Source organism: Hevea brasiliensis, chromosome 18, assembly GCF_030052815.1.
Source record: "Hevea brasiliensis isolate MT/VB/25A 57/8 chromosome 18, ASM3005281v1, whole genome shotgun sequence".
Classification (NCBI taxonomy): domain Eukaryota; kingdom Viridiplantae; phylum Streptophyta; class Magnoliopsida; order Malpighiales; family Euphorbiaceae; genus Hevea; species Hevea brasiliensis.
The window spans coordinates 37414884-37429641 of NC_079510.1; the positions used below are offsets into that span (position 1 = coordinate 37414884).

General features: G+C 31.8%; 1 protein-coding gene across 1 annotated transcript; it reads right to left on the minus strand.

The window, feature by feature from the left end:
• Nucleotides 1-1385: 1385 nt before the first annotated feature.
• Nucleotides 1386-4405, minus strand: LOC110671515 (cytochrome P450 724B1). Its single transcript, XM_058141202.1, has 9 exons — nt 4117-4405; nt 3664-3988; nt 3398-3550; nt 3056-3301; nt 2877-2963; nt 2708-2786; nt 2501-2610; nt 2225-2343; nt 1386-1706 (listed from the first exon to the last, which is right to left on the minus strand). Exons 1-9 carry the CDS (start codon nt 4323-4325, stop codon nt 1574-1576), a joined length of 1461 nt encoding a protein of 486 aa, XP_057997185.1. The 5' UTR covers nt 4326-4405; the 3' UTR covers nt 1386-1573.
• Between the last annotated feature and the right edge of the window lie 10353 nt (nt 4406-14758).

Sequence of the window (14758 nt, forward strand, 5' to 3'; positions counted from 1 at the left end):
ATAGATTTTAACTAACAAACCTCAAAAACTAATTTATACATTATTTAACTTATTAATATCTAGGTAAGACTCCCTTTAGATTTATGTTGAAGGTAAAAATCAATATTTTAAAAATATTTTAAATGTTATAAAAATTAATTTAATTATTTAAATTTTTATAATAAAATATATTAAATTTAATTTAACTTTAATTTGTTATTAATATAAGCGTAGACAATAATTTTATTTTCACAGTGATATCAAATATATTTTAGGCTCTGTTTACTTATAAAAAATAAATTTTTATTTTCTACTTTTAAAAAATTTTAACTTTCATTTTATATGAAAAATAAAGAAAAATATTATATGAAAAATAAAAAAAATGGTAAATGCGTTTCCCAGTTAATAATCAAAAAAATTATTCACTATTATAATAAGAATATGAAAAAATTTTCCCTCATTATTTAGCTCATTAATTATAACTGATTTATTGTATTTCCATTGAATTTAACAAAAATTAATTATATTTTTGTAGTAATTTATCTAAACATGTTAATTATAATTAATATTTAAAAATAATATTTTATAAAATAAAATAAACTTGTGCAATAGCTATATTTATAAAATGTATAAATTAACAAATTTTCCCCCCATTTTCATGAGTGAAAATATTGCAAAATACGACATGATTAGTTGTGTTCATAATACATATTCACATTGGAAGTTGGAAGATGAAGGACGATTGTGAGTAGCTAGGTATTTTATTTTTTATTTTTTTGTTTTTATAATAAGATTAAAAAATGTTATAATTATATTATTAATTCAAATTTCATTTTCTTAATTTTTTTTCTGAAATTTTTAGTATATTTTAATTATAGTTAATCTAAAATTTCTTTCCATAAATAATTTTGTTGGATGTTTGTTATAATTATAAATTTTTTCTTAAATAATTTGATAATATAAATTTCATTAAATGGACTGGTAATTAATTAAATTTGCTATGTTTCTAAAGATAATTTCATCTACAAAAATTCGCTAATTTTACGCTACAATAAATATAGACTTTAATAATACCTTTTTAACATCATTTTATATATAATATTAAAATAATAAATAACATTAAGGTAACATATTTAGATATCAAGATAGTATATAGCGTAATAAATAATATATATAATATCATGCATAATAGTGTTATAACTTAATATAAAAGTGTTATTAAGAACTTTAGATTACAGAATTTATGCACATCATTATATGCTTGCTGATAATTCTTATTAACAACATATTTGAAATTTTTAATAATATATAAGATATATTGTTAAAGTCTAAATGTATTGTAGTGTTAAATTTTGAACAGTCCATTAATTAATTAATGAAATATAGCAAAACATATATGAATTTAATTAGTGCAAATAATATATATTTCATTAAATCTAGCAAATTTCTGGAATTAACTAGGGCCAAATTAGTCCATTTCCTTCTTTCTAAAGGTGATTAATTACACGAATTAAATTCTACCCTGAAGAATAATTTGACCTCATAATAATTTATTTCAACGTACATTGATCAACCATTAACTGTAATTAAGCAGCTAGAATCCAGGCCTTTCCTTTCCCAGATATGATATATCGTCTATTTCAGCTGGTTCGATCTCCAGTAGCAAGCCTCGCTGGAATTCTACATAAGGGTATGCAATGGGGAAGTCATCTGCCTTTATTTCCCACCTGCAAACGTATTGATATTTTTTAAAAATGTCACTGACTAGTACATGAACTCAATACCTCACAACTTTGGAGATGAGTTCAATATTACTGAGTATTGGTAAACTAAAGTCATCAATTTGAATTCCAATCTAAGTCAAATTAAAAGAAAAATTCTATATAATCATTTTGCTTTTCTTAGCTATGAACCCATGATATTGTAATATGCAAAATGTTGTATATGTAGGCCAACATTATCCAACAACCCATTATTAACAAGATTTTGGTTTTGTGCATATAGATAATTAAATAAGCATATCTTATGACAAAACAAGATTAAATTAAGATTGATTAAAGCATATATAAATATTTAGGTTCCTAAGTGGGAAGCAGTGGATGAAATCAACAATAATCAGACATATATTTATATATTAATCAATGTATAATTGTTGATGATTATGTTATAGGGATGTAGGTGCTGAAATTTTACCTATAATTAAGGACAAGATTATGTTTTAGGGATGTAGGTGCTGAAATTTTACCTATAATTAAGGACAAGATGATGAAGGAAGAATGCAGTCTCCACTTTAGCTAGCTCGGCCCCTGGACATAGCCGAGGTCCACCACCAAACGGCATCACCTTTTTGCTTGTCGCTTTATCCTGTCATCAAAATCAGAACAACTTTTATATATATATATATATATATATATATATATATATATATATATATATATATATATATATATATATATATATATATATATATATATGCATGCAAATGCTTATATTTGAGATTTTGTACTTGATGAGAACTTACAGTACTCCATCTCCATGGATTAAACTCGAAAGGGTTTTCATGAAGGGAAGCATCAAAATGTGCCCCTGTAAATACTGGTAAAACTTTCCATCCTGAAGGAACGATATATCCTGCAGCAATAACAAAGACCCACCTCCACAATATGAGACGTACAAGATTATATATATATATATATATATATATATATAAACGAAAATTGAAATTAACCTTTGTATTTCACATCTTCAAGAGCTTTGCGGTGGACAAACTTGACAACGTTCCCACATCTCATGGTTTCTGATATTACCTGCTAGTTTCAAGGATCTGTAGTTAATTTCTAGCTTAATTATGTGAAACAGATAAGGGAATTTTCGTAAAATTATGTGAGTTGCATTACATTGTTGGTGAACTCCATTTTCTGGTAATCTTCCCAGTCCAAGGGTTTGCCATCCTCTTTGCTTCTTCTTATAGCTTCATGTTCTTTCTGTATCATTGAAAAAGAGAAAGAAAAGTTAAGAAGAAAACCCTTTTGGCGGCCTATGATGAAAAGAGAGAGAAATTAGGAAAAAAGGAAACCTTCAAGCTTTCAAAAGCAGCCGGTGCATGCCCAAGGAAGTAAACAACTAAAGAAATGATGGTCGAGGTTGTCTCATAGCCTCCAAGCAAGATGTCTAATACAATGCTTACGGTCTCATCATCACTTAGCCTCTGTTTTGATAAAATAACATGCAAGAAGTCTCCTTTATTTATTAGTTCCGCATTGGTCTGCTCTTCCCTTTCTTTAATTATCTCTCTCACGGTGGAAGAAAGTCTTGCTCTTGCCTAATTAAACCAGATATGAGAGAACTTGAGAAGCTATAGCCTATAGGCTCACTTGGGTATAGGTGAGAGGATCCAAAGATAGCCCATAGTACTTACCTTGACTGCTTTGGTATAAGGAGATCCAGGGAAGTTTAGTGGCAAAGAGACAAATCCTTTCATGTAAGTTCGAAAATCTTTCAATATCTTGGAGGCTACTGGCTCTTCTGGTTCAATACTCAAAAGGGTCTTCACCACGAGATTGAGTGTAAACTGTGTTCAATCACAAATTAAGGTAATTAAAACAAAAAATTATATATTAAGTAGGTTTACTTCATTTTGCAAGAAGCTTAATCAGATACAAGTGATTTTGATTAATTGATTACCTTTCTAACTTCTTTATGAAACGCAATTTCTTTACACTCTTTCCATGATTCCATCATTGACATAGCGAACTTCTCCACACAGTGAAGGAAGCTAGGGGATGACTTAGACACGGTGATGAAGCTTACGGCGATGCTTCTTAGCTTTTTATGAAGGTCACCGGAGACGAGAAGTAATGAGAACTTGCCAAGAATGCCATGCATGGCTGTAGGGTAGCTGGCTTCGAATAATTTCCCTTCATTTTGAAGGATAAACATGTTGAATTCATGGTCACAAGAAACTATAGCAGGGGAACCAAAGAGATGTGATTTGAAAACTTTCCCATACCTGCAAAGAGCAAAACTGAAATTAGGTCATCATCATCTCATGAATATGAGCAAGAGAAGAACATATTTAGGTGGTGAGATGTCAAGTTCTAATCTCAATTAAACAAAGAGAAAGAGTATAAACTATACCTGGAGCAACGTTCTTGCAAGAAGGTGCCCATGGAGTTTGATCTATGAGGCTTCAGAAAGGCAAGTGTCTCTCCACAGAGAGGCCATCCCATAGTTCCATTAGGTAAATTTGCAGGCTTGTTTCTTATGAGAAGACGAGGGAGACCAAAGGCGAAGCCTAGTCCTAAAATGAGAGGTAATACAATGGGCAAAAACCCAAGAACGACCATGGTTGATAGGTGACTAGCTCGATAGTGTTTGAACTCCACTGATTTCTCCCTTGCCGGCCCCTGCAATTTATATTCCAAACACCAAGTCTAGTATACCACTTAATATGCCTATTTTATCCCTTTGCATTGCATGCCTTGTGTACGTTTTCAAACCAAATATACAAATAAATAATAATAATATTATTATTATCTTTTGGATTCTAACTTTAATGATTATTCTCTAAAGTAGGAAGTAGACAAAAAAAAAAACAACTTTATTTTTACTGTTGAAGGCCTGCAAACTAAAATTGTAACCCTATTTGAGTTGTATCGTAATACATTATCAGCAAGTTTCTATATTTTTAATATCACATATATAATTTAGTAATTTTAATTTATTTTTGTAAGTTAAATAAAATTTCTTAGTCGAAAATTAGTGCAATTTTCATTTTTTTTAAATAGAAAATACACACAGCGAATAGGAGCAACACACATTTCTTAATAAAATTATAGCATAATTTTCATTAAGTTAATAAAAAATTAACACATGTACATGAATAAGCTTTTGAGCTTTGAGTTACTTGCATTATTACTTACAGTTGTTACAAATTATATATATAATTTGTAATATATTTGACTTCTCCTGTTTAATATCTGTTTTAAATGTAACACCCCAAATTTTATTATTTATGAGTATTTTTGGCATTTTAATTTTATTTGAATTTTAGGAATTTTTTTGAGATTTTTCGGATTTTAAAAATCGGGTTCGATTTTCCGAAAATATAAACTTTGATGATTTTTAAAAATTAATTTAAAGACCACGTGGCAAAACTAAAAATATATTTAGAGTCTACGTATTTTTCTGAATTTTCCGAATTTTTCGAATTTTTGACCTCGCTGGTCCCGAGGCGAGTAAAAATTCAAAATTTTGTATTTCGAATCGAACAGCCGAATCGAATCGACCGGATCGGACCGGTCGAATCGGACCGGTCTCTTCTTTTTCTTCCTCTTCCTCCGCGCGACGCACTCCCTTCTCTCTCTTTTCTCTCTCCTCCCCGCCGGCCACCGCCTCGCGCCTCGCTGCGCCTCACTGCCCCACCAGCCCGCCTAACGGCCGGAACGCGCGCGATTCTCCCCTGCAAGCGCCAGCTTCCTCGGCCAAATCCGGCCAATCCGGTCATCGATTGGACCGGGTCTTGTGTCCAAAACCATCTACTCGGCGAGAGCTTTCCATAGACACCAAGAACGCCGAAATCCATCTAGCGGATTGTCCGATTTTAGCTCGGGAAGATTTTAGCCCATTTCGACTTTTGGGCTAAATTTCTCGAAAACCGTGAATCCCACGAGGAAACCGAGGCCACCAGCACGCTCCATTCGTCGAGAGCTTCGCAACGACATAAATTTCGAATTTTTCCGACACCGCTTTTCTGGTGGGTCCCACGAACTTCGCAGGTATTTTCGAGCATTAAATGAGCTTAGAAAATTCTGAAAATTTTATGTACTAACCCCGTGTTATGGGCTTCGTAGGTATCCTCGATTCGCGGAAATTCGGCGATTGACCGGTTTGCAAATTTCGCCGCATGCACTGCTACGAAAAGTCTCCAAATTGGACCGAGGTTTTGGCTAGCCCCCCATTGTCAGACATCCCGAACGCGTTCCCGAAGTCGGAATCGGCAAAGGTAAACCCGAACATTGCTTTTTCGTAATTTTCTAGTGCTTAAATAGGATTAAAAATCCATAAAATATTCGTGGTAGCTTAGAAAATTACGATTCTTTTTGCAATAGCTTAGTAATATTGCTAAGGACCGTGGGGCAAAGTTTTATAATTTTTAGAGCTTGTTTGGGCAGTTTTTGCAAAAATGATCAATAATAAGGACTAAATTGAAATTTTTCGTATTGTGATGGATGATTGATTTGATGGGCCCAGGAGGGGCTGTGTGATATGATTGAACTGTTGATATATGGATTGTGAATATAGAAGTGCTTTTAGCCCTTTTTCAGTTGGGTAGGTCCTAGGTATAGGGAGACTCTGCCGATTTTCGCACGACTTAGGACGTACTTGATCTTTTTCTTTGTTTGTATTGAGTCAGACTGTATTAAATAATTGTAATATAATTGTCAGGTGAGCCGGGACAGCCTTCTTCCTCCGCCCAGCCGTCACAGTAATTTGTCGTCAAGTTTGTGAGTAAAATATTAATTTTAACTGTAATTTCGATATTATTATATGTTCAGCATGTCCATGCATCACTTATATGCATATATTTATGTAGTTAAACTCTAGGCACGAATTATGTTGCATTGATAACTGTTAATGTGCCATGAGTGTTGTTGTGGTAATTTGGAGCGGTGTCGTGCGTTGGCGTGCGGTGATGTGGTGTGGACTATGGATAGGACGGTAGACACGCTTGAGTTCTTCATTGACCCGGTCCTTCGTGGTAGACACGGCTTGAGATCTTCGCTGGGAACACGATTTGGTAAATAAGTGGAAGTCCGATCTGAGTTCTTCGCTTGCACCAGATTGGATTTAAGAGAGTCAGATAGGGATCACCCCATATACTATGAATGATGTTACAGGTGTGTGAGTGCTCCAAATTACCTTTTGATGCTAGGATGTGAATATGATGTTTATGTTGCATTTCACTCTACAGGGTGCATTAGTTTCAGATAGTTCTAGAGATTATATTTAAGATTGATATTTTAATCTCTGAGTCGAACGCTCACTCCTGTTCAAAAATTTTTACAGCCACGAGGATATTTTGTTCGGTTAACTCGCTTATCCTTCTCAGGTTGTTTATCCATGTTTGTGTAATTTTAATTACTCCTAGAATTTCCGCATGTGTTAGCAGTATTTATTTGAATTTGGTCTGTAATACTTTTATCATGTTGGACCTGTAAACTTAAATATGTTATGTATGTTTGATGGATTGGATGAGGGAGCTGAGCTCCCATTTATTTTATGTTGATGAGTATGTGGAGGGTGAGCTGAGCTCCCCAATTGAGTATTTATTGTGTTTACAGGTCGGGTGAGTCAAAAACTCCCCGTTGGAAAGTCCATTTTATGGCCGGACTCTGTCCGTTTGGTTTCTTGAATTTGGGCCCAATGGGCCTCAGAATTGGGTAAATGAACAGTTAAGGCTTACTACGGGCCTCGGGGGCTTTAGGCTGGCCCAGGTCCTAGTGCCGGTCCGGCCCATAGGTTGGGTCGTGACATTAAAAGTCGTTTTAAATTAAAAATTGACACTAATCCATTTTTAAATTTGATTTTTGTTATGACAAATTTATATCATTATGCTCAGCTATTATATGAAAGAAAATTTCAATTTTTCTAACCTAATAGAAAAAATAAAAATAGAAAGCTTGTTGGAAAAGATTATGAAAAAGATACTTATTTATAAACATAAATTAGCTAATTAAGAGTTATAATAATAGCATCAATTTATAGAAATTAGACAAATTCATATTAAAGCAAAATCGAAATAGAGAAATATTATTTATGTAGACTTACTCTAACATGTGGATGTAGTTTAATTCAATGATATTACTTCACATCATCTATATGTATAGAGTTTAAGGATAATTATAAATAATTGATAAATTTATCAATCATTATTCTAATATGGCATGATATTACTGGTGTAGTCGATCTACATGCTGACGTGATAGATTAAGTTTGTCTTAAAATTTCTTAAAAATTAAAATACATATAAAATTTCAGAAATATTTCTCTATTATTAAAACAATTTTGGAAAAAGAAAAACTTTTCTGTCAGAAAATTATTTCGGGAAAAAAAATCTAGGCAAAAATTTGAGATTTTGGATTTGAATTTTGCAGTATAGTCTTATTTACCTTTTATGAAAACCACCTTGGTTTGAGTATAGATCAATTGCATTCGCATAAACAGGAGTGAACACCACATGGTGTAAACCCAAAAACAAAGGGGTCATCATCAAATAAGGAAATGGAGGCTCACCTGGCCCTTCTTAGTCCTCATGCGTATTCTCCATAATCTTGATGTTTTTCTTTTTAAGGAAAAACTATGTAGAGAAAAGCCTAATTGATTTGCTTTTCAATTTCAAAAATTGATCACCTTGCCCTATCCTCATTAAGGGTACCTTTCAATGAGTAATTAAAATACATACCAACCTTACACGCCATAGGCTCACATATGCTATACTATATGTAAGTATGAATGGAAATGTTTACACACGTATAAGAAAATGAAGATGGTTTCCCTAATGGTGAGCAAAGAGCAACATAGTTGGCGGAAGTTCTTCCACTTTGGGAGCTCAGAGAGAGCAAAACTTTGAAAAACTTTGATTGGGTTTATAGGCTTTATGTGGGTTTATGATGCGGATGTTTGCAATAGAAATCCGACCAAAGAATTGGTGACCCATAAGACCATTAGCTATATAAGGTAGAAAAGCATAATCATCATCATCAACAACCAATCTTGAGGCTTTTTAAGGAGAGGAGGCAAGAAAATTGAATTATTTGTTTTGCTTTGCTTTTTTTTATTTATTTATTTATTTATTGAGTGTGTGCATGCATGGTGCACGTGCAACAGGCTAAAAATAATAATAAAAAAAATAAGTATATATATATATATATATATATTGAAAGAGGGTATTTATAAAACTTAATTACAAAAGGGAGTGATCCAAAACTTATTCTCAAACTCAAAATTGTAGTTGAGAATAGCAACTTGAAGATAAGAAATAAGTTGGGGTCTACCTTAATAATGCTATTTGTTTTAGTAATTATCAATCATTTTATTTGTAGTTAGTAGTTTATATAATTATTTAAAGTAGAAATTTTTAATAAATTAATTATTAATTTAATTATTAAATATAAAATAAAAAAAATGAGTATCATCTATATATATATAATCGCTAAATGTTAAGAGAGATTTTATTTTTTTAATTTTTAAATATTAATATAATTTATACGGTTGATTAATATAAATAAAAAGATAACATTAAATAATACCTTTCGGCAAACGCGCCAACGTTGCAAACGCAAAACACGACTTGTGAGCATTCTCAGCGCAACACCAACACACAATCGTACGCAGTGACTGCATGCATTGAAGTGTCACGTCTGCATAACGCTCTCTCTCTATATCTCTCTCTCAATCATCATTCTATTCTGTATCTTTCTTTATATAATTTATAATATTATTTTTTTCTTCTTTAAATTTTGGATGTTTATTATATGAATTATTTTTTTTACTTGAATGTATAATTAATAAAACTGTAAAAAATACAAGTCGCTTTTTCGATTCGCGGTTACATCTACCGAGTTGCAGTGATTAATATTCCATGCACCTATATAAACGATGGCCACTATATGATACTGTACCCTTTTCTCTTGCTTACAAAGCATAATCATTGTAGACATTCTTTTTGAAATGTCATGTCTAATGTTTCTTGATGTTCTCGTTGCACCTTTGTGTAGAGACAAATCATGATTATATTTTTGTCTTTCTATCTTTTATTTTTAATTAGTTGCTTTTTGAGAAGTTTGAGTTATATATATTATCTCCATTCTTTGACTTAACAGACCTATGTATCGCTCTTCTTCTCTCTCTCTTGGGTTGGAGAGGTAATTAACCAATAAAGGGCATGGATTGAAAAGATAGGATACAATTAGGCTTAATTAGCAGGAAATTTTGAAAAAAGAAAGAGAGAAAAGGGTGGACACTTCAAAACTCTCAAAAACTTCAATGAATATATATACTATGTAATATTCTTTTTATATAATTAATTTTGACTTAAAGTTAATATAAATTTAATTTAGTTCATTTTCAACTTCTTATCTTAATTAGTCTAAAAATTTCAATTTAAACTCAATTTCATTTAAAAATAAAAAAAAATTTTAGCTTAAATAAAAAAAGGAAATTAAAATTTTTAATTTTTGATTTAAATAAAAAAATAAAGAAATTTAGCTCATTAATATTAATTTTTGAGTTAAATTGAATTTAAATTAAAATTTTTAGATTAATTGAATAAAAAATTTAAAATGGACTAAATTCAACTTCTCCAATAAGTCCAGGAATGAAATTGATTTTTTTATCAATTAATTTTAATCAAATTTATAGAAAGATTTTGTAGTCAAAGTATAAAGTATGTTTCCCACTAAATGGCTAACTCAAATGTTCTATCAATACGATTAGATCTTTCAAATTAAGATAATTGTGTAAAATAATTTATTTAAATTTTTTATGCAAAACTGTAAAAGTACGAGGTTTTAATTTAAATTTATATTTTGCCTCAAAGCTATTTTATTTTCTAAATATACATATAAATTTAATTTAATGAAAAAGTATTTTAGAGCTTGAGGATCAATGAAAAAGAAAAAATAAATTCAAACCTTAATAAATCTTCTCAAAATCAAATGAAACTTTATAAAATAACAAAGAATGATTTGATTTGACTAATTGATATTTAAATTCAATATTTTATAATTTTTTTTTAATTTAATACTATTAAATTAAAGTTTACTAATGGTAATATGTAATTAAATGGTCTTATTGATAAAGAAGAGTAAATTTATAGTAGCAAATTAATTTATTATAAAACCATTTAAGGAAGGTTGACGTAATTATTTGAATGATTATTTCGTAAAAAAAAAAAAAAACTCGGAGGTTGAGCTTTAAAAAAATTAAAAAATCCATTAAAGGATGAAAAAAAAAAAAAGAGACCAATCACACGTGAAAATTCATTTAGGTGCAGTATTGGTTCCAAAATTTGAGCCCATGAAAGAGTTTAATGTTAATCCATCATCAATTTGGATCTTCCAAGTCCTTTCATCCAGGCCCAGCAAACAAGTTAACTCATCTTCCATCCTTCTGAAAGAGAATCCAAGTCAAGAACTTGATCACTTCAAAATCCATGGTGGTGCCTTACACCCAAGGCCGAAGCCATGGCTCCCACCTTCTGCAATATCCTCTTCTCTCTTCTATTCAAAGAGAAATAGTGCTCCTTGCACTTAAGTAAATATAGACCCCTTCATTATACGAGTAAAGGAACACACGCTCCAGATGCATTTGCTCTATTCAAAACTAAAATTCTTTTAGCAAAAATTTCCAACACTTTATATGAAAACAAAGAAATTAAACACAAGATTCCATAGCAGGCAAAATTGAACAAGTTGTTCTTATCCAGAAAGTAAAAATTCCTATGCGTAAAGATTACAAGTTTAAAGGGCTTACAATGGTGGACGATCAACTACCCAATGTTAATTCTAACATTTTAACAAAGATTAGTCCAAACTCAAGTAAACTTATAAATTGTACCCACCCATTCATACACTTTGCCCTGTTAAATTGAACACATACACAGAAGAGAATTCTATACCTATCCATGGTTTGTAACTCAACACCTTGTCTTGGGAGATTAGAATCAGCCGATTCAAAAAAATTGCAAGCATTACCTCTTTACAACAACACCCATGAAGAAAAATAAAAATAAAAATTCTCATTAAAGAAATCGGTTAAAACCCCAACAAAGAAAACATTTTGACTTACCCCATAGTTCATCTATAGAATCTCCTAAGGTGAGAATTTGTCAATGGAATTGTCAATTTTACATATTCATCAGAATGACACAATGAAATGCGATTGGATGTGAGCTTTTCACCACAAAAAAAAAAAAAAAGCGGATTTGCAACGGATTGAATCCATTGCTAATCCTTAAAAATCCGTTGCTAATTGGTTTTGCAATGAATTTAGTAACCAATTGAATCTGTTGGAATGAGCCTCATTGCTAATTTACATTGCAACAAACTGATATTTTCGTTGCTATTAGCAACGGTTTTGCAACCATATAATCTGTTGCAAATGCAAACAGATAAAAGATTCCATTACTAAATTAATGAGTTTAAACTAAATAAAAAAATTTCTAAAAAACATAACCATTGCTACCTGCAACCCATTTAACAACGAAAATCCATTTCAAATAGTAAAGAACAACATTTCTGGTTGCTAATTTTGAGGGTTTTTAATTAAGTAATCTAGCAACTAATCTTGTTGTACGTTGATATTTGCAACGGATTTAGCAATAGATTTTTTGTTTCTAATTGCAATAGATTAATTGATTGTTGCTAAGGCCCTGGTTGTTTAATGTGCAACCTTTAGCAATCAATTTTGTTCCATTTCTATTTGCAATGGATTTCCATTGCCATGTTTGTTTCAAATGGCTAAATAAAATTTACAAAAAAAAAGGGTTATTGTATTTTTTTTTAACCTATTAAAACTTGTAAAAACAGTGAATATATTTATACATCTCAAACTAACAATTACACAATACATCTATCCATTTATAATATCACAAAAAATATATATTAAAAGAACACAAAGTCTCATAATTTAAAATACGTTGTAACTATTACATGTTGTAAATAACAAATCTTAAGCAACTGCCTTTGAGTCACCATCGTCATTCTCATTCTCCTCAGCACGTGGGTCAGATGGCCAGGGATCTAGTGTAGAAGCAAATGGAAACTCAGAAGGAAACTATGAAGGAGATGAATATGTCTGTTGGCTCATCATTCTCCTCATAAACTCATGAATTTTAGATAATTGAGTTGTTAATTTATCATTTGCCGCTTTCATCACTTGCATTTCTTCCTCCATCTCCTTTTCACGCAGCTCCTTTTCATCAAGCCTATGTTGAAGAGACTGCAACAATTCATTACAGTTGTCACTTGTTGGTGTCCATGTGGTAGAACTCGATGAACCCAGATAAAATGTAGATGCCATTGACCCTAAACCATAGACTCTCCTCTTCCTTGCCCCACCAACAGCCTCATGTACAAAGCATTTGAATCCATAATAGGAGGCTCACTACCCGACTCTTGTGACTAAGATGCCTATTCTTTGAGCCTCAGATAATGCTCCTACACATTAACAAATTACAAGAATAATTGATTTATATTTCTTAAAATTTTAATGTACACAAACTTATAATTTGGAAAATTAACTTACACTGATTCCTTGTGCTCTAGCATCCACATATTGTCTAGTTGCGCTCGACATATGTGTCTTATTAAATAGCTCATATGCTTCAAGATCTCTTCCTAATGCCTCTTTCTAATAACCGATTTAAGTTGTAATATGTGCAATACCAATACATTTAAAAATATTTTTTTGTAAGTGTGATTACTGATTTTTTTTTTATTTTTTATTTTTTTTATACTTACCAGCCTCTCTCGATGTCTCAACTGGGAAATCGATCCCCCACAATGTCTAGCTACACTAGTTCCTTCTCTACTAGTCCCACTTCTTCAGTTTTGAGAACATTTCTTACATTTTTGATGGTACTCCTTTTTACTCCATTCTTCTTGCCACTTCTACAAAACATTTGTTGTAATTGTCACTTTACCAGTGTTCCCCTTACGTATCCTATTTGTCAAAGCCCTATATTGCTCAGTAGCCTTCTTCTTCCATGCTGTATACATTGCTTGCTCAATGGTAGGCACCCACCAAAAGTACTTCTGCATGTGATAGTAATGAATTGTTTATCAAGTTTGCCTTACAAAATACCATTTTCGCTTTATTCATTTTTGTTAGAATATTACCTTGAACTCTTCCTAATAAAATCTCTTTATGCTCTTTGGGACCTTCCTCCATCAATATTCGTGTGCAACCAGCTGCTTCTTAATTGAGTGTAATCCGGCAGGCACATGGGTCAGACGGGTGCAAGCTGTAAATAAATATGTAAGGTTAATTATGATTATATTATATATATATTATTAATTACCAAAATAACAAAATATACTCTAATTTGTACTTGCTATTCGTTAATAGTCTTTATCTCTCTTTGGTATGGCTACCAATGATCAATGGCTTGGCTAAAAGGAGTTCTTTGTCCATTTCCATCATTTGTGAATTGGGCAGTACCTGACCCATTTGTTCCTGGAGTATCAAGACCGTGTACAGCCCTAGTAGATAATGTTGTGTTTGCATTTGTTTTAACATTTGATATATTTATTATTAATCATGTAAGATAATCACACATTTTTAACACATAATTATTCTTTATCCATTACACATTTTATGATAGAATAATTTAATAATATAACTACTTGTAGAAGGGGTGGAGTATGTCCCGGCTGCAACATGTGTTACTGGCCCCGTCGACGTACCTTGCCTTTTTGAGAATGATGTAGGAAGAACATGTACGGAAAGTGGAAGCTATGCAGCTAACTGCTCATTAACAATTAATTGGCCAGCAGCTGCAACTGGCAATGTCTCCTGATGTGGCTATGCTGTTGCATTGGTTGCCTATTGTGATGCTGGCACCTCCCCTGCTCACTGGTTTGGTATAGGTACACGGGGTGCTTGTCCCTGTCCGCTACCACCTCTGTATGTACGGCCTTTGCCCCTCATCCTACACATATTCATAAAAAATATCATTAAAACCATACTATACAAATAATCATAATAATATGCATGA

Bases quoted from the DNA above. Each gene is read 5' to 3' on its own strand.
- LOC110671515 (XM_058141202.1), bottom strand. From the start codon at position 4,325: ATGGTCGTTCTTGGGTTTTTGCCCATTGTATTACCTCTCATTTTAGGA. The intron at 3,551-3,663 runs GTAATCAATTAA...GATTGAACACAG, and splicing joins TTCATAAAGAAGTTAGAAAG to TTTACACTCAATCTCGTGGT. The intron at 2,964-3,055 runs GTTTCCTTTTTT...TCAATGATACAG, and splicing joins CTGCTTTTGAAAGCTTGAAG to AAAGAACATGAAGCTATAAG.